Source organism: Microtus pennsylvanicus, chromosome 1, assembly GCF_037038515.1.
Source record: "Microtus pennsylvanicus isolate mMicPen1 chromosome 1, mMicPen1.hap1, whole genome shotgun sequence".
NCBI lineage: Eukaryota > Metazoa > Chordata > Mammalia > Rodentia > Cricetidae > Microtus > Microtus pennsylvanicus.
This window is the reverse complement of record NC_134579.1, coordinates 171,734,133-171,758,132: the sequence shown is the minus strand read 5'-3', so window position 1 is coordinate 171,758,132 and position 24,000 is coordinate 171,734,133. Positions and strand designations below refer to the sequence as shown.

Here is a 24,000-nt window from a genome sequence, read left to right as displayed (position 1 = left end):
CAGGACAGAACGCCATCCCTGGAGTACTTGGGCACCTCACTTTGTGCCTGCCTGACCAGTAGCCGGCTCTCGTTTAATGAACCAACTTGGAAGAGTGTTGGAGGAAATGTGCTTAGGGAAGGAACTGGAGGAACGCAGTATTGTGAAAACCCAAGCCCAGGATGTTTTCCAGCAGAGGGCCAGCTGTGTTAGAACCTTTTACAGGACCAGTGCTGTGTGGCTGACAAAAAGTACATAGTAGTCTTTTTATTCGTTTTTTTTCTTGATTAATTTTGACAGCTTATCTGTATGCAGGTGTGAAAATACTTTTCAGTCCTGAAATTAAAATGATCTGAAAAGTACAAGTTTTATCCTGAATTAATATAATTCCATTTATTATCTTTACTCCACTTACTGTGATAGTTACATATTTTTGCTTCAGAAATACATTTGATTATAGAATTTTGCTCCAGTTTTAGTACATTATGTATTTTTATCTTGAGTTGAGTTTTTCTGGATATTCTTGATTGGTAAAATGTATTTAAGTATTTGAACAAAAAAAATGGGATAACATTTAAATATGTCCAAATTATCTAACTGACAGCGACCATATAGGTCTATAAATTAAGAAAAGAGAAGGGGGCTAGATGGCTTAGCAGTTTAAAGCACTGCTGCTCTTTTAGAGGACCTGGGTTCAATTCTCAGCACCCACTTGGTGGCTCACGTCAGTACTCAAGTACCAGGGGGTCTGATGCCTTCTGCTCTCCACAGGCACTGGGCACAGATAAACGCCCATACACATCAAATACATTTTTTAAAGGATCAGTTCAGTTAACATTTTCTTAAAAGGAAAGGAGCAGGACTTTAAGATGTAAATTCTACAGGATAGCCTATACAAAATTGATACTGAGCAGGACAAGTTAGAAATTATTCTCCCTTCCCCTCACTCTTGCAAGAATTACCTGTCCTCTGCCGCTGGAGTGTTATTGTTAAAGGCATGAGCTGCCATACCCACAAAATGGTTCTTTTATTTTTTTGACATTATAATGTGATTGCTTCATTTTCTTTTTCCCCTTCTCCCTCCACTGCTGTCTTTCAAATTCATGACCTCTTTTCTTTAATTGTTGTGCATTTTACACACACACACACACACACACACACACACACACACACACACTCCTAAATACATAAATACAACCTGTTCAGCCTGTATAATGTTACTTGGAGATATTTTCAGGGTTGACCATTGGTACTGGATAACCAGTTGGTCTGTTCTTCCCTGGGGAAGACTATTTTTCCTGCCCTCATTACTTAGTTGCCTGTAGTTCTTTGTCTGGGCTTGAGGCCTCATGAGCATTCCCTGATCTACATTAGCATGTAGATCATTAGTGGTCTATTAGTGTCCTTATTCAGGTTATGTTTAGGCAGCCACACTGGTGAGACTTTATGGGTGTAGCTTCTGATATGGCTGGGAGACAGTCTCACAGCAGACTCCCTGTTCCTCTGGCTCTTACAGTCTTTCTGCTCCTTCTTCCCCTGTGATCCCTGAGCCTTGACTGCAGGGGTTATATGGTAGTCCTACCAGTTGGTGCTGGGCTCCACAGCTCTGCATTTTCAGTTGGTTGTAGTTTTCTGTAATGTGTAAGAACAAATATGTAGAATGTAGATAGGGATGGTGCTGGTTTAGTAAAATGGCAATTGTAAGTTCTATTCCAAGATCAGCCCTGTGGAGTTGGCTAGGTTTTCAGTATGAGGCATGATTTCCCTCATGCTGAATTTGTCTTACTTATAATTAGAAAGCTGCTGGTTACTGCAAAGGTGTGCATGCCACTAGCACACTGATGATGCCATGGTGGTTGTTATTGGGATTCATAGGTGTCAGAACTGCGTGAGACTGTTGGGTGCTTCCTTCCTTGGAAGTTTGCAGAACTCCTTTCTGTAACACAAAGAGTAGACCTAGAGGAGGCTTTCAAATAAGGTCTAGCTTAGGGGCCTCTGGGCCCAGCTTCCGAAATGCATGGTGTCTTCAGCAATAAGCAGTTACCTTCCACCTCTAGGGGACTTTAGACTCTTTAGGCCAATACCCTAAAAAGTTTTGGGAATCTCTTGGTCAACCCTGACCAACAACTCGAAAGAGGGCTTTTCATGCCTAGTATTGAGGATTTTGATGGCTCATGGCTCTGGAGGGGGCATTTGTATATTTATACACTGACTTATGTGGATTGTACGTATTTTAGGCTGATAAGTTACTTTTGGCTTCTTGAGACATCCTTACTGTTATTTTACCCTCCTCCTTCTTTGCTCTTTTTTCTCCCTCCCCCTACCTATTTAGAGCCTTCTCCCTATGTTCCCCTTATATTTCCTCTTTATCTGCTCCTTTTTTCCTCTGCCCTTCCCTTGTGTGCTGAGGAGCTAAACCAAAGGCCTGCATATACTAGAGGAGGATTCCACCCCTGATCCTAAGCCTATGGAGGAATTCTGAAAAATATAATCATCATCTGTGGCTTGACTGTACTTGGAAGTATATGTCTTTAGGCTGAGTGAATATTCCTAGTGAGAATAAGGCCTCAAAATTATGATAGAAGTTTATTGAAAGCTCTATGTATAGTAATATAAATTTGAGGCTCTTGTAGTTACAAGTTACTTTTATAAATTAGGTAGGTCATTTATTTTGTTCATATTCTGTAAGTAACAAAGATCATGCTTTGATTAAAAATATTTAAACTATATTCTTTTCTCATTAGCCCTGGTTCTGACTTTCTTGTGACCCCGTCATTGCTCTGCGGAGACAAGACAAAAGAGTATTCAGTTTACTTCTCTCTGTATCTGATCTGTCCTCTCTGTATCTGAATGTGGTGCCTATCAGCTAGTTGTGTAACTTTGGCTATGTCACCTAACATTTTCAGGTGCTACTTCACAATTACAGAATAGTAGCACATCCATGAGTTAAAAGGCAAAAAAAAAAACTATTATAAAGTAGTAGATGAATGTTCTTTATATCACTTTTTTCCTCTAAAAACTAGGATTTAAGGTTGGGTGGATAGAGTATCTGGAAGGACTTTGCAGAGGGAAAGATATGTTCAAAATATTTTTAAATTTAAAATTGTTTTAGATAATAAAAATATGTAACAAGTATTTCTCCATCCTGCGATCCAACTCCCAAATAATGACACAGAAATTTAACTGTTAATTATGAAAACTCAGCCTTAGCTTAGGCATGTCCCACTAGCTCTTCTATCTTAAATTAACCCATGTTTTTATTAATCTATGTTTTCCACATGGCTTTTACCTCTCTTTCATCTTGCACCTCCTGTTTCCTCTCTGTCTGGCTGGCTTCTCTGCCTCGCTTTCCAGAGTCCTCTCTGCCTGGAAGTCCCACCTCTACTCCCTGCCTACTTTTTGGCCATTTAACTCTTTATTAAAACAATGAGAAGGCACCTTGATAAAGACACATAGTCACTGTGTATAAAGATTATTTCCCTCTTTTTGTCTAAATAAAAAGGAAAGATTTTAACTCTTAATGTAAAACTATAGATAAGAAGAACTATTATCAAGTGAGAATTATATTCACAATGTTTAGTCCATATGTGTTTGGCAAATTTGGAGAAAGTACTGTATTCTCTATCGTCAGCAGTCTAGGCAAGAGCAGTTTCTTACCCAGGGGCTAACTTTGCCATAGCAAAAGTGAACTCCATATGGAGGTTATTTGATGCTCATCATCATATTTTTAAGTAAATTACTGCTGCCAGGAGCAGATGTGTCTCACTGTCATGAAAAACCTTAGGTTGTTAAAACATCTTGAATGCCATATTCTGTAGGTTTCTGAGTGTTTGAAAACCACATATCTAAATTATATCTCTATTTAATCTTGAAAACATGCCTAATATGACTACATTTTTGCTTATTATAGATGACTAGCTACTAAGCTGTATTTCTTAAATATATATTATATTTCTAATTGGCTGTATGGGTATAATAACCTTAGACAAGAGCAAAACCATATATATGGTATGACAAAAAATAACCTTAATTTTGTATCAGTATATAAAAATTTATGCTCAATATAAAATGTTTGAGACTAGTAGTTGTTCAAAACTAGACTCAACAGTCCACCCTTTTATCTCATCATTTCTGTGCTATATGCCCCCGTTTTTCCTTCAGAAAGATATCCCTGAATCTAATCTCCTTTCTTCAGTTTTTTTTCTGACCATGACCAATGATAACTTGTAACCAGCCCCACTAAATATTGACAAATATCCATAACCCACCATAAGACCAAAAACCAAACACCCTACTTCTTGAAAATGTGGGCATTGTGTTGTCTAGTGGCAAAGGCATTTTTAGGAGACTCTGAGAAAATTGGGATAATGGTCAAGTCCCGGGAGAGCTAGCTGTTTTCTGGTGGTCTTGTGAGGTAAAGTGTGAGGTTTGTCTGATATCTGGGCTGGATATTCAGTGAGACAGGACCATCTCTGATAGTAGCTTTGAAGTTGTTCAAAGATTTTTGTAACATTTTGTAAGATTTTGAGGAAACTGCAACAGAGACATGCTGAGAGCCTGCATCATCTGGGCTACTTACCTTTATTGGTGTCTGCTCTGTTTTATTTACAACATATAAACTTTTTAAAGGTATCATATAAATCTTCATTAACACAAGTATGGAATGTACAGTGTACACAAGTCAGTTAAAGATGATTTTGTGTTTGAGCAAGTAGAAGACATCTGATGAAGGCATAAATCACAATCCCACACCAGTTTGGAATTATGATTAATAGGATGGTATTTATTTAAAAGGGCGAAAAAAACTTACAGATCACCGTCCCAGACAACAGCCCTCTGCGCAATCAGGAAGGGAGTCTAGTCGCCGGAAGTGGAGCAGGAAATGAGAGAGAGGAGAGGGAAGTAGCCACTTTTTTAAAGAGATAGACCACGCCCCAATGGGCTGGTATCTCAGCGGCTATAGGCTGGAGGAGCGGAAGGACCTCCCACAACACCTCCCCCTTTTGTTTAAGTAAGAGAGTTCTAAACCTACTACGAAATTATATACAATAAGTACAAATATCCTATTCTAACTAGCTTAGGTCTTGTATAATAAATAACTTGGCCAAGTCATGAGAGAAAAGTAAGTACATTTATATAGTCCTCAACCCCATCGAAGATCTGAGAAGGGAAATAATGTTACCTGGGTAATTAGGAAGTTCAGTAAAACAACTTCCAAAACATGCAACAAATCACAGAGACAACCAGATACCTGGGCAATCACCCAAAGTCACATTTGCTGTGTTGAAGCAATCAACTTTGGCTAAGACCTAACATAACTGATATACCATTTTCAAAGGCAAGCAACTTTTCAAAACTATCTTACCCTGTCTTGGCAGGATATGACAGTCCTGTTTTATCCATTGATGCACGCTCTGTGTCTCTGTCAGTGGTTGAGGTATGGGCATTTCTTTGCCCAAAGGCCAGTTCTGCCAAAAAGAAAGGCTCCAGGTAGAGTGTCTTTGGTGCTCAACATTCTCTCGGGAATAGATCGGTGCTGCCAGGAGCAATTGTGTCTCACTATCACGAAACTCTGAGTTAGATTGGAGGCCATTTTCTACAGCTCTTTGAAGAGGTTGAAGATTATCTATACTGAGTATAATCTCTATATATCTAAAGAACCTGATTAGTCTAATTATAAATGACGAACTTAGATGACTATTGATCTATATAATTCTCAATATCTATCTAACTTAAAGACTAAGACAATAAACAACTGTGTAACAAATGAGGATAATGACCTCCAAATATAAACAATGTACAAATATACATTGCAATATGGTAAATATATATCAATACACAAACAATATATAAGTATCTTAATCAGAAGTAGAAATGTACACTGCAATATGGTAAATATATACAATATATATAAATACAATATATGTCAATACAAAAAAATGTTTTAAACAGAGATAGAATCATGCATGCATATAATAGTCAATATAATTTAACTTTGTATCAATATACAAGAATCGATACCAATATATTTGTCTAAAAACAGTAACTCACAATTACAAATCTATTATCCCATCATCCCTTCTTTTTTTTTTCAAAATGATCCCTGAGCTTATAAAATTCTTCCCCCAACCCTCAACCATATACTAATTATAATCAACCCCTAAGTGATGTCCCTAAACCCACGGACAAACTTTAGTGGGAGAGGGGACGTTGCCCTCTAGAATTACTTCCAGCTGTCATGGGGGCGACGTTCTTTTTGGGGGATCCTTTGAAAGTAAAATGATGGTTAAATTTCAAGATCAATGTCTTTTAAAATTGCCAATAGTCTCTGAGTATTTTGTGCAGGTCTGGCCAGAATGTTGTGTAAGATGTGCACCATTTCAGTTAACCAAGTTGGGATCGTCTTGTGCAGCTGGTACCCAAAACAGGTCTTGTAGTAGCGCTATCAGTATCATGACATCATATCAACCAGGTAGAGTTGTTGTTATGGGGCCCCATCTTCTTCCTGGAAACTTCAGAAGTCACTTCAGGATAAACTAATTGTTCATTGTGAAAAACTTAAACATTAATCATATAGACATATATATATATATATATATATATATATATATATATATTCAATGAAAGGCATGATAGATATATTCAATGAAAAGTATGATAGATATGAACAAAAGCAAAGATTTTTTCTAAACTCATATTTCTTTCTGTCCCATATCATGGCTCTTGACATGAGACATAAACTCCAGAAACTCTGGGTTTTTCTCTTACCAACAGGCTTGGAATTGGAGAGGGACTGAGCCAGAGTCCAACTTCAAAACCAGCTCTATATATTTATAAATAAATGCACATTAATACATATTTAAAGATAAGTGTAGAATAATTTCACTTACGGAACCTATTCGATTTTCTTGCCGATTCTTATTGGGTTGTAAATATTTTCCATCTGTCAGTATTCCAACATCCAGAGTCCCTTGAATTTTTTGAAGATGAGTGTTTTCCTGCAGAGATAAGAAGAGAACCCTGCCCCCGTACTATATGTTTTTCTTACCACCTGTATGAATATCATCATTGTAGATGAGCTGTCATTTCTCCTTTCCAAGAGGTTTCTCCTCTTTAAATCAAAACTTTTTGATGGTATCCACAGTTTTTCTTCTCCTGTGGAAACAAGAGCAAAACCCCTTCCCCAACATAGCACATCTCCTGGCTTCCATTGAGAGGTCAGCACATCTTTGAAATAAATCGGTTGATTTAGTTCAGCAGACTTTTCCATTATCCAGTGTCTCTCTGCCGCTATTGTTCCTTTCTCATAAGCGTTAAGAGAATTCAAGGTTAATAAAGCATTATGCAATCTATTTCTGGGGGTATTTTCTGTCCCTTTCTGTTTGTTCAGCATGTCCTTTATAGTACGATTTGATCTTTCTATAACTGCCTGGCCTGTAGGATTATTTGGTATACCTGTAATATGTTTTATATTATAATAATCAAAAAAGCATTTCATTTTCTTAGATACATATGCTGGACCATTGTCTGTCTTTATTTGTGCAGGTATACCCATGATGGCCATAACTTCCAATAAATGTGTGATTACTGAATCAGCCTTTTCTGAGCTCAGGGCAGTAGCCCATTGAAAACCTGAATATGGTGTGGTCTATGGTGTGGTATACATATTTTAATTTACCAAATTCCATAAAGTGGAACACATCCATCTGCCAGATTTCATTCCTTTGAGTACCCTTTGGGTTACTCCCTGCAGGTAACGGTGTTTGATTATAGAAAGAACAAGTAGGACATCTCTTTATAATGTCCTTAGCTTGTTGCCATGTAATGGAAAATTCTTTCTTTAGGCCTTTACTATTGACGTGATGCTTTTTATGAAATTCTGGGGCCTGCAACACGCTTCCAATCAATAATTGATCAATCTCAGTGTTACCTTGTGCTAGAGGACCAGGCAGACCAGTATGGGACTGGATGTGTGTTATGGGACAAATCCTATTCCTGATTATGTCTTGTACCTGAATAAACAATGAAGTCAACTCTGTGTCATCTTGTATAAATTCAGCCATTTCAATATGCAAGATAATTCTTTCTGCATATTGTGAATCTGTAACTATATTAAGAGGTTCTTTAAAATCCCTTAGCATCATAAGAATGGCATATAATTTTGCCTTCTGGACAGAATTATAAGGGCTTTGTTTCACCTTACTCAATTCATCTGACTTGTAACCTGCTTTCCCTGATTTACTTGCATCAGTATAAAACGTACAGGCTCCAGTTACTGGAGCATCACGTACAATTCTAGGAAGAATCCAAGAAGTTCTCTTTATGAGGTTAAGTCTATCATTTTTGGGATAGTTGCTATTAATTTCTCCCAAAATATTAGTACAAGCTCTTTGCCATGGTTCATTGTCTTCCCATAACTTTTTTATTTCTTCAGTAGTAAAAGGCACTATAATTTCTGTTGGGTCTATACTTGCTAGTTGACCAAGTCTCAGCTTACCTTTTATAATTAATTCAGAGACTTTTTCCACATAAGTTTTTAATTTTTTATTTGGTTTATTAGGTATAAATATCCACTCTAAAATAATATCTTCCCTCTGCATTAGAATCCCTGTAGGAGAAATTCTGGAAAGCAATATGACTAGGATGCAGGTAAGATTTGGGTTCACCCTATCCACATGTGCCTCCTGTAATTTTTCCTCAATCATTGTCAGTTCCTTTTCTGCTTCAGCTGTCAGTTTTCTTGGACTATTCAAATCTTTATCACCATTTAAGGTTTTGTTTAAATGAACTATTAGATCAGGTGTTATCCCAACAGCTGGTCGTAGACTGGAAATGTCTCCTAACAATCTTTGGAAGTCATTAAGAGTCTTTAACCGGTCTCTCCTAATTTGTGCCTTTTGCGTTTTAATTTTCTCTAACCCTATTCTGTAACCTAGGTAATTAATAGAATTTCCTCTTTTAATCTTTTCAGGGGCAATTTGCAATCCCCACCTAGGCAAGACTTTCTTTACTTCTTCAAACATCTTTTCTAAAGTATCTTTATTTGAATCAGATAACGAGATGTCATCCATGTAATGATAAATTATGGACTTGGGGAATTATTTACGAATTATTTCCAATGGCTTACTTACAAAATATTGGCACAATGTAGGACTATTGAGCATACCCTGTGGGAGGATAGTCCATTGATAGCTCCTATTAGGCTGAGAATTATTATAAGTAGGCACTGTGAAGGCAAATTTTTCTCTATCCTTTTCTTTTAATGGTATAGTGAGAAAACAATCTTTCAAATCAATAACTATAAGAGGCCATCCTTTTGGTAATTGAGAAGGCAAAGGAGTTCCAGATTGTAGTGGGCCCATAGGCTGAATTACCTTGTTGACAGCTCTTAAATCTGTCACCATTCTCCATTTACCAGATTTCTTTTTTACAACAAAGACAGGAGAATTCCAAGGGCTGGTTGATTCTTCAATATAGTGAGCATCTAGTTGCTCTTGTACCAGCTGTTCCAATGCCTGTAATTTATCTTCAGCTAGAGGCCACTGTTTGATCCATATTGGCTTCTCAGTTGACCATTTTAAAAGTAGGGCTGTTGGTACCTCTAAAGATTTGCTAATTGCTGTATGTTCTTGTACAGCCTGAATGGCTGGTGACCTTTTTTCCATAATACCTCCTCATATCCTTCCCAGAATTATGAGTTCCTGGAACTACAGTAATGTTAATCTGGGTATTCCATTGCTGTAGCAGGTCACGGCCCCATAAATTTATTGCAATATTGGCTATATATGGCCTTAGTCTTCCTATTTGCCCTTCGGACCCTATGCATTCAACCCATCTTGTCCTTTGTTTTACACGAGATAGGGTTCCAATTCCCAGGAACTGAGCATCTACATCTTGAAGAGGCCAATTCAGATGCCAAGATTCTGGAGTAATGATACTTACATCCGCACCTGTGTCTAATAAGCCTTCAATAAAAGTGCCATTTATACAGACTCTTAGCTTTGGTCTTTGATCGTTAATAGAAGTCTGCCAAAATATACCTTTACTCTGTCCTACTGGGTTTTTTGACTCATCCTCCATACGTAATTCATCATTTAGACCAGTATTAATTTTTTGCAGTAGAAATTGGAGCTTTTAATTTTCTTGGTGAGGCATGTTCTCCACTGTGACTGGGAATGACTGGGCCACTGTTGTCTTGGGGACCTGTGAGAGGCCCCTCAAGGAGTTTCCCGACAGTATCGGGTTGCCTTGTCTGTCTGTTGTTGACCTGCATTCGTTGGACCAATGCTGGCCTTTACTGCATCTCCTACATATACCTGAAGGCCGAGGTCTCCTATTTTTGTCATTCCCAGATTAGATATTATTCCTAGAAATTCTTTGCCTGCAATCCCTTTTCAGATGCCCTAATTTACCATAATTAAAACACCTGGCAGTTTGATGTCTCCTCATTGCTTTGGAAATCGCTTCTCCTACCCAAGATTCATCATTATAGCTAAACATCTCAACATTCATCGTATGCTGAATCCATTAATCCATAGGTGCTGATCTAGACCTTAAAGGCTCAATTATCTTTTTGCCATCTATGTTTGCATTCTTGAAAGCTAGAGATTCAAGAAGTATTCGTCTAGCTTCTCGGTCTGTTACCCCTATATCCAGAGCCTTAATTAATCTTTGCAATAAGTCAATAAAGGGTTCTCTTTGTCCCTGCCTAATTCTGGTATATGATTCAACCCTTTTTGCTAGATCTTGTATCCTATTCCAAACATTTAGAGCTGCTTGGTGACATAAACACAGTACTTCATCGTCATAAAGAGCTTGGACCTGTGGATCAGCATATTCTCCTGCACCAAGAATTTGATCTTGGGAAACCTCCACACCTTTTGCTCTTCCTTGCTGTTCTATATGTTTGGATTCTTCTCTGAAATAGATTCCAAACATAAAGGAAGGTCCATTATCTAAAACTGCAGACACTAACTGATGGAAATCATGGGGGCAGCTCTAGCATTAGAAGCCCAAGTCCTTATCATTTCCTTAACATATGCAGAGTGCAAGCCAAAATTAACAATAGCTTGCTTATTTTCTTTTAGATCATTCATTGCTATTGATGTCTATCTAGCTTCTCTGACTCCCTTTGAGCCTTTAGAAGTTGACGCTTTGTCAGAATAAATTACAGGGTATGTCGCTAAAATCCTGGGTAAGCCAGTTCTAATAGCTGGTCGTGGCCTTGTATCCTGTCCTTGTGCCTACTTACTCTGTTCACCAGCTCCAATAATTTCTTCAATCATTTCAAGTCTTTTTATTATTGTCTCTTTTGAATCCTGAGTCTCCTGACCTGCATGAGTTTCTAGTAAAGATTGTATGGTTCTTAGGAGTGCCATAATCTTCCTAAATGATAGAATATTCAAAAGAATACTGAAACCTAGTAACCAGTAAATTAAGTTATTCCCATAGTCATATAAACCTTGCATGATATAATCCATTGTAATAGTAAACAAAACAGTAAAATTCGTGTTGGAAACGAAAAATGCCATTTTACCTATTATCCAGCAGGTGGCGCTGTTGCCAAGTCGCGACGAAAACAGGGTCCTGTTTCAGTGTCTGCCTTAGTATTGGTTAAAACTGGGAAATGCAAGTTGCTCAACAAAGTAAATGTAATTAAATCCATTCCATACGCAGAACCATAAACCCCAAATCCAGGGGTAGAGAAGAGTAACCCAGAAGCCGTGTATGCCTCCACGTGACAGACTTGCCCTGAGGGGTTGCAGCTTTCGGCAACCGCGTGCTCTGGTTCGCGACACTTAAGAGCTGCGCTTACAAGGGAAATTTAAAAACGACTCAGAAAAGAGCAAACCACGCGGGCAGAGACTACACGGGCCTGTGGAGTTTAAATCCACGTAGGGAGGCAAACAATAGGGGGCGTGGGGACTTGAAGTCAATCTGAGGTGTCTAAAGGGAAAATATAAAGAACTGCAGCAAGAAAAGCCACTGCGTGATAATTTATATTAAACTGCTGGCTCCACGCACAAGGCACAGGCTGCAGCTGAGGGAGGGAGGGCTAGCGCCAAGCTGAATTGGTGCAGGCAGCCGTGCAGGGGAAGGAGGGGCCCTAAAACCAAACGTTCGGGCGCCAGATGATGAAGGCGTAAATAACAAACAATTCCACACCAGTTTGGAATTATGATTAATAGGATGGTATTTATTTAAAAAGGGGAAAATCTTACAGATCACCGTCCCAGACAACAGCCCTCTGCGCAATCAGGAAGGGAGTCTAGTCGCCGAAAGTGGAGCAAGAAACAAGAGAGAGAAGAGGGAAGTGGCCGCTTTTTTAAAGAGATAGACCACGCCCCAATGGGCTGGTATCTCAGTGGCTATTGGCTAGAGCAGTGGAAGGATCTCCCGCAACAGACATCTCTCAACTTTTTAAGTCAGTTTGAGCTGCATAACCAAGCTATAATATAAATCTCTGTATATGTCATATGAAAGGATGACATGCAATAATATTAGTCATGAGGATTCTCTAGCCAACAAGATTTATCATCTCTCATCCAGTCTCAGAGCTGTTCCCATGTCGAGAGATCAGTTTGTACATCACCTGTCTTGTAGTCTTTCTTGGCTTTTTTCCCTATTGTCTGCAGCCAAGATCCTCGGGGCATCTCCTCTAGTCAAATCTAATCTCCGTTAACTTTGAAGGAATCCATAGTTTTTCATTTCCTGTGGAAACAAAAGCATAACCTCTCCCCCAGTGTAACACATGGTTGGACTCCACTTTGAAGCCAAGACATCTCTAAAGTAGGTAGGCTGACTTAATTCAGCAGTCCCTTCCACAGCCCAGTGTCGATCTCAGCAGTTGGCATTCCCTGTTCATTAGCATTCAAAACTTCAAGTATCATACAGGTCCAGATGCCCCGTGTATTTCCTATCTTTACTCGGCTTTTTAAAAAATACCATGTACTCTGTCTTTAAATACTTTATTATTTTTAAACTATTTTTTCTATGACTATCTACAGCCATTTTCTTCAGTATCTAAGCACATTTTTAAATGTAGTATACCTTTTTAGAGGTTTTCAAGCACCTTCAGTGTTCTCTGACCATGTGTGACAAATCTTAAACAGCCATGTCAGCATCTGTGCAGCTCAGCTTAGCACATGGCACTGGTACTGACTTCAGCCCGCAGGCATGTCTGTATGCCGCCAAGCTCCAGTCTACCTGACTAGTACTAGGAATCCACACCTGACTCCTTGTCCAGAACTCCTTTTTAACTTTCTCAGGCCCTGTATTTGGATATTTGAGCCCCATATTGTATGCCATAAATAATGAGTCTGTTCCGCCAGCCAGCTCCCAAATGATAAGTAAATAAACATAGAGACTTGCTGTAAATTATGAAAGCCCAGCTTTAGCTTAGGCTTGTCCTACTAGCTCTTATAACTTAGCCCATGTTATTACTCTGTGTTCTACCTACCATGTGACTGTTACCTCTCTTGGATCTTGCACCTCCTGTTTCTTCTCCATATCTGACTGGTTTCTCTGCCTCTCCTCAGAGTCCTCTCTGGGCCTTGAAGTCCTGCCAATACCTCCTGTCTAGCTACTAGACATTTAGCTCTTTATTAAAACAACCAGAAGGTTCCTTTGCAAAGACACATTTTCACAGTGTACATAAAGATTATTCCATAACAGAAATATAATTTACAAAAAAGTCATTGTCTACTTAGGCCAACGAGATGTGCTGTTCCTCACTCTGCAGTTTGGATTCGTCTTTGAAAAGATGGCCAGCATTCTAAGTAGTCCTGTATTTGTAAATAGTCTGCAGAAGATCGCTTGTGTTGAAAATGAAATTAAATAAATTGGAGGTACTATACCAACAAATTCAGTCATACTGTTAGGAGACAGGTTTTACAAAATGAATGTTCAGCTGGGGGTCATGACAAAAGTCTATGGTCTCTAAATCGGATCATGAATTCAATGCCTGCCTGGGATACATGGCTAGAATTTTATCTTAAGGGGAAAAAAAGCAAATGTTTCCTGGATGATTGTCAACTAGATAGCATGAAACATCATAATCTTTGGTTTCCATTGTACAAATGGAACAGTATTATTAGGGAAGTTTCTGAAGGTGGTTGTTTTGTTTTTGAGAAAGGTTCTTACTATGTGACTCTGCTGGCTTGGAATACTGTGTGTAGATAGATCAGGTTGGCCTTGAATTTACAGAGATCCACCCTTCTGCTTTCCCAAGTACTGGATGTACATCCCTGCTCTGAGCTTAAGCTCTATTGTTTTAAGGGCAGCTAGGAAAGGTTTGGTGTCTAGCTTTTAGTGTATAAACCAGTATTGAAACAGTCATATTTGCAGGCTGCTAAAATCAATTCAACTGTCCTAACAAGTGTTTGAACATGTTATGTAAACTCTAATATTACTGGTAATTTCTCATTTCCTGCTTGATACTGCTGTTGTTAGAAAGTATCCCTTATAGGGCTGAAGAGATGGCTTATCAGTTAAGAACACTGGAGGTACCTGCTGAGGACCCAAGGTTCTGTTCCCAGCACACATATGGTGGCTTATAGCCATTGTAACTCCAGTTCCGGGGATCTGACACCTTCTGATCTCCATGGGCTCCAGGCATGTATGTGGTCTGCTTATGTACATGCAGGTAGACACTCAGATGCATAAAATAGAAATAAACAAATAAACACATTTTTTAATGGAATCCCTTACCTTAGAAAAGACATACATAATATTTTCTTAGTCTGTTCACTTTCTCATTGTCAATATTTCATAAGATAAGTACAACCTTACCTAAAAGTATTTTGTTGATGAAAACCAGATTTTAGCTTTAAGACATTGGGATCTAAGACACTTTGACAGGCTACAACTGTCTAGTTGTGATGACAAAACTGTTCTTACTACCCTGAAAATGCCATGAATATGTCGCATAGCAAAATTTCCTTTAGACCCTAAATTTCAGTTACCAATCTCCCCTAATAGACACTGAACACTTAAGCCCTCCCATAACACCAGCTCAACTGTCAGAGATTTCTGTGGGGTACTAGAAAGTTATTCAAGAAGCCAATACTAGCTGAACAAATTAAATATACCCAAAACTTGAAGAAATACATTTTATGTATCTAAATTTATAAAATAAACAATGAAAAAAACCCACTAAAAATGGGTTTCACTTTAAAATTGGAAAACTAAAAGCCAGAAAAATTTTCCTTCCTCTACAAAGAAATCGAGTACTCAGCATGTATAAGAGCTGCATAATATATTAGGTTGCTAGTAAAATTTGAATGTTACAAAAGTAATTTTTTAAGGGATTTTTTTTTTTAAGATTTATTTGCTATGTACGTGAGTGGTCTGTTTTCTAGCATGTCTGCATGGCAGAAGGCGGCATCAGATCCCATTATGGATGATTGTAAGCCACTATGTGGTTTTTTGGGAATTGAACTCTGGACCTCTGGAAGAGCAACCAGTGCTCTTAACAATTAAGCCATTTCTTCAGCCCAAATAATCTAATTTTAAACAACTCTTTAAGTGATAATTTTTTTAAGGTTGAACACACAAACATAAATGTCTGTGTTATCTAATAGCCATATTTTGTCTTTTAGGTGATATTGGAAATTATTATTATGGCCAGGGTCATCCCATGAAACCTCATAGAATCCGGATGACTCATAACTTGCTGCTAAATTATGGTTTATACCGAAAGATGGAAATATATGTAAGTACTCCTTTGGCACTGTTTCTCTAAACTAGTATTTGAAAGCTTCTTTGTACACTACTGTGGGAGATGCATTTAGTAAATGAAAAGATCTGAGAGAAGACGGCTCTTTTGGTTTTATTCATCAGAGAAAGTCTACATAGGAGTAGACTCTTCCCTCCTTGATCATCTCAAACCACCACCTCAGTCCACCCTGGTTTTGGGCCATGTTTCTGAAGAATAACTTTGCCCAATATACCAAATATTTTGTGACAATATTGTTGTGTTGCCTGTACTGCTTGAAAGAATTGACCTGATATTGGTGAGATAACTTAATAGCTAAAGAAAGGCACTTACCACTAAGCCTAATGACCTGAGTTTATTTGCCAGAACTCTCAAAGTGGAAGGAGAGATCTAATTCCCCCAAGTTGTCTTTAGATTCTACATGGGTGCAATGAAACACACACCTCCAAAAATAAGTAAATACAATGTAATTTTAAAAAGAAAGAATTGATCTGGACTATTGCAAGATTTATAGAAAATTAATCTTAATTTATTTGGTTATCACATACATGTATATGATATATGTAATATATAAGTATATAATTATAATATATAAATATATATATTACATTACTGTTAATGATAGCCAGGTAAATAAAAATAGTGTAAGATCCACAGCCACCTTATGAATTTGCACAATGAGGGCAGGGGTGTATATAAAAAGTGTAAGATAGGATGATGCTTAACTGCTCAAGGAGAAGAGGATTTGAAACAGTTTACTAAGTCTGTAAGCTAAGACCTTTCAGCTGGTCTTGTTCCATCAGACCACATTAGCCTGGAAGGAATCCATAGGTTCTCATCTTTTACGGAAACAAAGCAGAACCTCTTTTCCAAAGTAACATATCCTTAGACTCAAATTTTGAAGTCAAGATACTTTTAAAATATATATGTATGTGTGTGTTGTTTTAGCTTAGCAGCCCTTGCAATGAAATGTCTCTCTGTTCTTAGCTCATTCACAGTCAAAAAAGTCAAAGAAAACACAATAATATACATAATCCAGTGTTTTCCGTCTTTATGTGGCTTATTTTTTTACTCTATTACTTTTTAATATTTAATTATCTTTATGACTTTAATCTATGACTTTCTGTACTTTTTCTTCTTTCTCATAAGCCCATGTACATTTATCCAACACTGTGACCCATTTAGAGGTTCTTTTTTTATCTGAACCTATTTTTACTACATTTCTGTAATCATTTTCTGACCAGGAGCACTTTTTTTTTTTTTATTTATGATAAGCAGGCACGGCTAGGGCCAACTCTAATTCCACTCGGTCCATCATGGTGGAGATTTGTTCACCTTCTCTCTGAGCCATGCTTACCTCCCCAGCTCCAGGGACGTAGCAGGTCTATGTCACCATTAAGCAGGTAATACTGCTCACAAAACCACATTTAAGTGTAGGACCTCCCAAAAGAACCAGACGTCGTGAGGCAAGCATGAACCAGGAAGCTGCCATTTCTTAAAGAAGCTGTGCAGGTTCTGCTGCTAATACTGTATCAGGAAGCCTCTTAAAGGAGTATTATCTCTGCTTGCCAGCAAACAGAGCCTATCTGAAAAAAATGCAGCTACCAAGAAGCTGCACTTGGCTCCCATTTTTGTGGGTTTAGAAGGCCCACCTTTTTTTCTTAAGCTTTTTAGGTCTTATGTGGATCCATGCCAGACAGTGGGCACCATTTTGTAACCAGAGACTGCTTGTTAGTTTCCCTGCCACCCAGATCGAAATAATAACACAAGCTATATTAATTTTAACACTGTTGGACTGATTTCTCAGTCGTATTTCTAGCTAGCTCTTATATCTTAAATTAACCCATTTCTATTATTTTACATTTTACCACAAGGCTCACGGTTACCTCCTGCTTCTTGGGCAACTATATGATGTCTGCCTCCTTTGGCAGCTACGTGGCATATCCTTGACTCCACCTATTCTGTGCTCTGGTTGTGGTGGTACATGCCGGTAGGATTTGCTGAGGGAGCTGTGAAATCCAAACAGGGATATATAGAGAGAGTAGGCAGTCTAGGAGACGCCATGTAGCTGCAGAAGGAGAAAGATGCCCAGAACCTTTACCGTGAGACATGTCTGCTTCTGCCAGCACCAATTACTTCAGAGAGGTTGATGGGCATTGAAGAAACTCGTTACGGAATTTGCCTTCATTGTGATGAGGCTAGCCATTTGGGCAAAAAACTGCTCTTCCCTGGACTGCTTGATGGTGTACTGTATGAACTGGACATGCAGGACCCACAGAAAAGTGATGCTGAACTTTCCAAAAGACAGGATAGTCCTTCAGGGTTCCTGCTTCACAGAAGAAACTGCCAGACATTCTCCAGGACACAGAAGAAAATGACCGAGAAACTGCTAATATAGGCAAAATGGCCTTTCAAATTTTCTGCTTCATGGAAAAGTCTGCCAGATATTATGGGCCTGTAGGCTGAAGGTGGATGCCCCAATGGTACAGAAGAACTTTGGGTGACTATCCTGGCAGTGAGATATGTCTGTCAATTATAGAGTTTTGGAAGTTGCTTACAATGTACTTTCTGTTTACTTAGGTAATATTATATCCTTCTGAAGTCTTTGAAGAGTTGAAGACAGACAGAGTTATAGTTTTTCTTAGTTATGATAAAGTATAAATTAGATATAAAACTTTGGACACACAAAGATAAAATAGATGATAGAGTATTTTTCTTAATTTGTCAAATGTAAATGTTACGACTAAATATTTTAACTATAATTCTTGCTTGATAGCTGTTTTGTACATGTAATTTTATTATGTTAAGGTTAAAACATTCCTTTTTAATTAAGACAGAAAAGAGAAGATGATGTGGGATGTCCTTCTGTAAATATATTGGTTGATGAATAATAATAATAATGAATAAAGCTGTTTTGGCCAATAACTTCGCCAAATAAAGCCAGTCTCGAAGAGATAGCATAGGTGGAGTCAAGGAGACGTCACATAGCTGCCCAAGGAGGCAGACACCATATAGCTGCCCAAGAAGCAAGAGGTAACAAATAACAAGCCTCGTGCTAAAATATAAGATAATAGAAATGGGTTAATTTAAGATGGAAGAGCTAATCAGAAATACGCCTGAGACATTGGCCAAACAGTGTTGTGATTAATATAGTTTCTGTGATTATTTGGGTCTGGGTGGCCGGGAAACGAGCGAACAGTCTCTGGTTACAACAGTCCTAAACAGTGCTGTAGGAATCATTTCTTTAGGTACAGATAATTTAGAGACGTGGGAAGTCCTGTGGAAGAAGAATGTTATAAGTGAAATTGAGCTCTTCAGAATGAAAATTAGAATAAATGAAAGGTCAAAGTAGATCTTAAGCTGATCCAAGCAAACTTTGATGACAGTTAGTGGCTAGAGAGCAATAGGGTGGGTGCAGATGAGAGTCTGAACGTGTGAACTTTTCTACCAAGCAGGAATGGGTTTGGCTTTCAGAGGGGCTAACTTCGTTCTGGAAGACAAATGTATGAGTTTGGATTGCCTTCATAATTAATGTCACTCAGGTGGATCTAATTTGTTTGAACAGACTGATTATGGGCACTCATACATCTCACTTGAGAATTCTGTTTTAATAACTAATAATTTCAATATCTTGGTGTTTTTCTTTTCAGAGGCCCCATAAAGCCACTGCTGAAGAAATGACAAAATACCACAGTGATGAGTATATCAAATTTCTACGATCAATAAGACCAGACAACATGTCTGAGTATAGTAAGCAGATGCAGAGATGTACGTTGTAAATGACATATTTTAGTAGTGCTGAATGTAAATGAATCTTTTTGTTGTTGTTATTATTTTGCTTTTTGAGACAGGGTTTTTCTGTATAGCCCTTACTGTCTAGGCTCTTACTCTGTAGTACAAGCTGACCTTGAACTCACAAAGCTCCACCTGCCTCTACCTCCCATTTTCTGGGATTAAAGGTGTGCACCACCACTGCCCATCCCAGAATAAATCTTTTCAGCCACGTAAGTATAGAGTTGCCTGATTAGGTATTTTTTTCCTATTAGTTTAAAATATTAATATAATTTTTAATTCAAATCATTGAACCAATATCAATGTTTCTTTAGAAAACAAACTTTTTTGAATGTCAGTTTAGTCTTTTACTTTTTATTTTGTTCCCATAATAACTTTGGGATTGGTCAGAGCACACTGTCTTACAAAAAAGAAAAATATACTTACTTCATCCTTTTGTTGTTGTTCTTTGTTTTTTAAGGTTTTGAGACAGGCTCTCCCTTTCTAAGTCTGGCTCTCCTGAATCTTACTAATGCAAACTAGGCTGGCCTCAAACTCACAGATGTTGTGTGGAGGAGCAGGCTGCATCCCGCCGCCTGGCTAGCTTACCCCTGAAATAATTACACAAAAACTGTGCTCAATTAATCACTGCCTGGCCCATTGTATCTAGCCTCTTATTGGCTAACTCTCACATCTTGATTAACCCTTTTCTATTAATCTGTGTATTGCCACTTGACTGTGGTTTACCGGCATGAGTCTAACCAGCATCTGTCTTGGGCAGGAGAATAATGGCATCTGCCACACTTCCCTTCTTCCCAGCATTCTGTTCTATCTACTCTGCCCACCTAAGGGCTGCCCTATAAAAAGGCCAAGGCAGTCTCTTTATTCAACCAATGAAGCAACACACAAACAGAAGATTCTCCTACAACACACAGGGGTCCACCTGCCTCTGCCTCCCATATAATTCAGTGGTCACATGCCTGCAGTTTGTCTGCTATTTGTATGCACTGTAACATGAAGACCGTTTCTCCTTTGGTGGATGATTAGTGAAGTAATCTCCCTACATGTTCTTTTTTATGACTTAGAGATTTTGTTATTAGAAACTATAGTGAATTGAAGAAATATTGCAGAATATCCTAAAATGTTTGGAATGCTATCTTTTGATGCTTAGTACTGGAATCAGTTTTCTCAATGAGAAATAGAGTTTTTATGATGTACTTCAGTGAAGATTAGATTTTAGATTTAGTTAGTTGCTAAGAATTTCCTAGGTTCATAGAACTTCAAATGTTTCTCTACAACAGACTGTCCCATTTGATCGAATTAGAGCTGTAATAGGACAGATATTGCTCATCTACAGGGTTTTTGTTGTTTTCATTTCAGCACAAAAGGAATCAAGCATGTCACGATAGTGTGACTTATGTATCTATATGAGTTATTCTCTTGTCTTAAGTACCCTTTCTTCTGTATCTTTGTTCCATTAACTTCTAAAGTCAGTGTTAGCTGCAGGAAAAAAATAAAATATTTTAATTTTTTTATACTAAAATACATTTCAAAGTTAGGGATACTCAGTGTTTCTAAGGAGTTCTAAAAATGACTTAGAAAGGAGTTGAAGCTACTTGATTTTTAAAATTGTGACTAACTTTCTTTCATTTAAGGAGAAAACCAGATTTATGCCTGTTTTACTATATATAAATAGGCTTTTGATTTTGTTGTTGTTGTTTCTTTTTGTTTGGTTTTTTTTTTTTTTTTTTTTTTGGTTTTTCAAGACAGGGTTTCTCTGTGGTTTTGGAGCCTGTCCTGGAACTAGCTCTTGTAGACCAGGCTGGTCTCGAACTCACAGAGATTCGCCTACTTCTGCCTCCCGAGTGCTGGGATTAAAGGCAGGCGTGCGCCACCACTGCCCGGCTGTTGTTGTTTCTTGATTGGGCAGAGATACTTCACAGGTATCCTGATAAGATTTAGTAATGGGGGAGAGGAAGGGAAGGGAGCAGAGAAAAATATATAGCTCAATAAAAGCAATTTTTTAAAAAAAGATTTAGTAATGGTATTCCACAGACAACAATTTAATTATCTTGACCAAAATAATGAATTATATTTTAAAATTGCAAATTTTATATTATTACCATGAAAGGGGTATGTTCTATGCCTGCCTGAAACAAACAAAAAAAAATTTAATAGTTTTTAAGAAAAATCTTTCAATCATTTGCATAATGGGTTGAACTTAATGAAATTCGTTTTCCACAGTTAACGTTGGAGAAGACTGTCCAGTATTTGATGGACTCTTTGAATTTTGCCAGCTTTCCACCGGTGGTTCCGTTGGTAAGTGTCCTCAGTCACTGAGATTTAAACGTGATCTGGAGGGCACTATGGTGTCTTTGTAGTTTTTGTCTAAAGCAGACGTTTTAATGGTTGTAAGTTTGCTAGACTGTGCTACGCTGATAGGCCTCAAACTCATAGTCCTCATGCAGCTTCCTCCTGAACGATGAGCTTACAGACATGCGCTATCATAACAACTTAACAGTGATAGATTTGTTGTTTTATTTTGTGAGACAGTCTCACTGCAGTGTCCCGGCTGGCCTTGAGTTTGTGGAGTTCCCCTGCCTTAGCCTCGCAAGCACTGGGATTACAGGCATGTACTGTTATAGTATTGTATTGGTATGTATTGTTATAGTATTGTTATTCCATCTTCCATTGGTGTAACAAACGTATGACATCTCAGCTACTGAGTGGAGACCGTTTCAAAGTCAGACCTCCAGTGAACCAAAGCCAGATCTCACCTCTTCCCTCACTTCCAGTGACACCACAGTGGTGACTGAGTGTTTCATGTTGTTGTGGGGTGTGGTTCAAATTTTCTTGGGGCTCCCAGAAAAAGACTTGGAGACTTAATTATGAATCCTTGGTCTTAACGTAGGCTTGTCCCACTAACTCAGTTTAACTTGTTTCTATTTCTTTACATTTTGTCTCAGGGCTTTTTACCTTTCTTTCATTCTGTATCTTCTTTCTTGTCTCCTCCTTGTCTGGCTGACTGGCCCCAGGAGTCTCCCTGTAGTTATTCCTACTACTCATTCTCTCTGCCCGCCAGCCCCTCCCCTCCATTATTCTTCTACTCCCTAACTATTAACCGTTTAGTTTATTAGACCAGTCAGCTGCCTTAGGCAGACAAGGTGAAACAGCAACATCTTTCCATAGTTAAACAACAAATGCATCGTATCTTTACATAGTTATACAAACAGAACACAACTTTGCATAATTTAATATTCTGCAACACTGGGGAGGCATTTCAGGTTCAGAACAGCACATGTGATTGTCTTTTAAACCCCTGACTTAAGAATTAAGACTTTAAAAATCCTCTGTTTAACAATCAAGAAAACAATTTTTAAGTTGTATTTGCTTAGAGATTTTTTTCTGCCATTTTTACTACAACTTTCCATGTATATTGCCATTTAATTAGATAAACTGTAGGACAATAGGTAATCTATGGAAAATGTAATTCTAAGTTATAATCCGTAGTTTTTTTAATGTCAAAACTTTTTGCTTACACATGGCATATTTAATAGGACTTCACTTAAAGAGATTTTGTGTAAATTATTTTATAAATACTATAACATGTTTCTACTTCCTAGCTGGGGCTGTGAAGTTAAACCGACAACAAACTGATATGGCTGTCAACTGGGCTGGAGGATTACATCATGCTAAAAAGTCAGAAGCATCGGGATTCTGCTATGTTAATGATATTGTGCTTGCCATACTTGAATTACTAAAGTAAGTTCATTCATAACTTTCCCTGTGATCAAACCTCTTAATTAAAATAAGAAATTATTTGAAAGAATATGAAATAAATTATAATAGATTAATGCTGAATCAATATGGACTTATCACAAGCCAATGCAGAGGTATGAGAAAATAGCAATTTTCTTAATGTTGTTTTTTTGTGCCCTGAGAACATGATAGGTGTCAGCTTACATTGTATTTTAGCCCAGCCATGGCTTCTTTGCTGTTGAGGACCGGCCTTGACCAAAATATTTCTGGCCAGGATAGGGGCATAAAAATTTTAGAAATATAAGAATATGAAGACACATAAAAAATAACAGGACAGAAGCCATAGAAAGTATTGGGAGGAGGGCTAGAGAAATGGCTCAGAGGTTAAGAGCATTGCCTGCTTTTCCAAAGGTCCTGAGTTCAATTCCCAGCAACCACATGGTGGCTCACAACCATCTGTAATGGGGACTGGTGCCCTCTTCTGGCCTGCAGGCATACACACAGACAGAATATTGTATACATAATAAATAAATAGATATTTTTTTAAAACAAGTATTGGGAGGGCACTCCAGTAACTGAAATCACCCACGTTAATTTTTAGAGCTTTTATATTCATTGTAAATGGGGGGGGGGTTAATTAACATACAAAGGGTAACTCACACAGTCACTTTATCACTCTGAGACATCAGATCATCCTTAGCATTCTGTTGTCTAGGTAGGGAGAAACTACTCTAGATCAAGTATGCTGAAGGCCACCCCTCCCCAGGTGACCTCAT

General features: G+C 38.1%; 1 protein-coding gene across 2 annotated transcripts in view; it reads left to right on the top strand.

Annotated features, from left to right (window-relative positions):
• Positions 1–24,000, top strand: part of LOC142833759 (histone deacetylase 2-like) — a 32,494-nt gene that overhangs the window by 6,364 nt on the left and 2,130 nt on the right. The window contains exons 2-5 of one of the 2 annotated variants that reach the window (XM_075945496.1): positions 15,579–15,691; positions 19,345–19,462; positions 21,710–21,784; positions 23,089–23,227. In XM_075945496.1, the coding sequence (XP_075801611.1) occupies positions 15,579–15,691; positions 19,345–19,462; positions 21,710–21,784; positions 23,089–23,227 (445 nt within the window). Of the gene's footprint in view, positions 1–15,578; positions 15,692–19,344; positions 19,463–21,709; positions 21,785–23,088; positions 23,232–24,000 lie in introns of those variants that run through there. The other variant, XM_075945487.1, reaches the window with a different exon arrangement.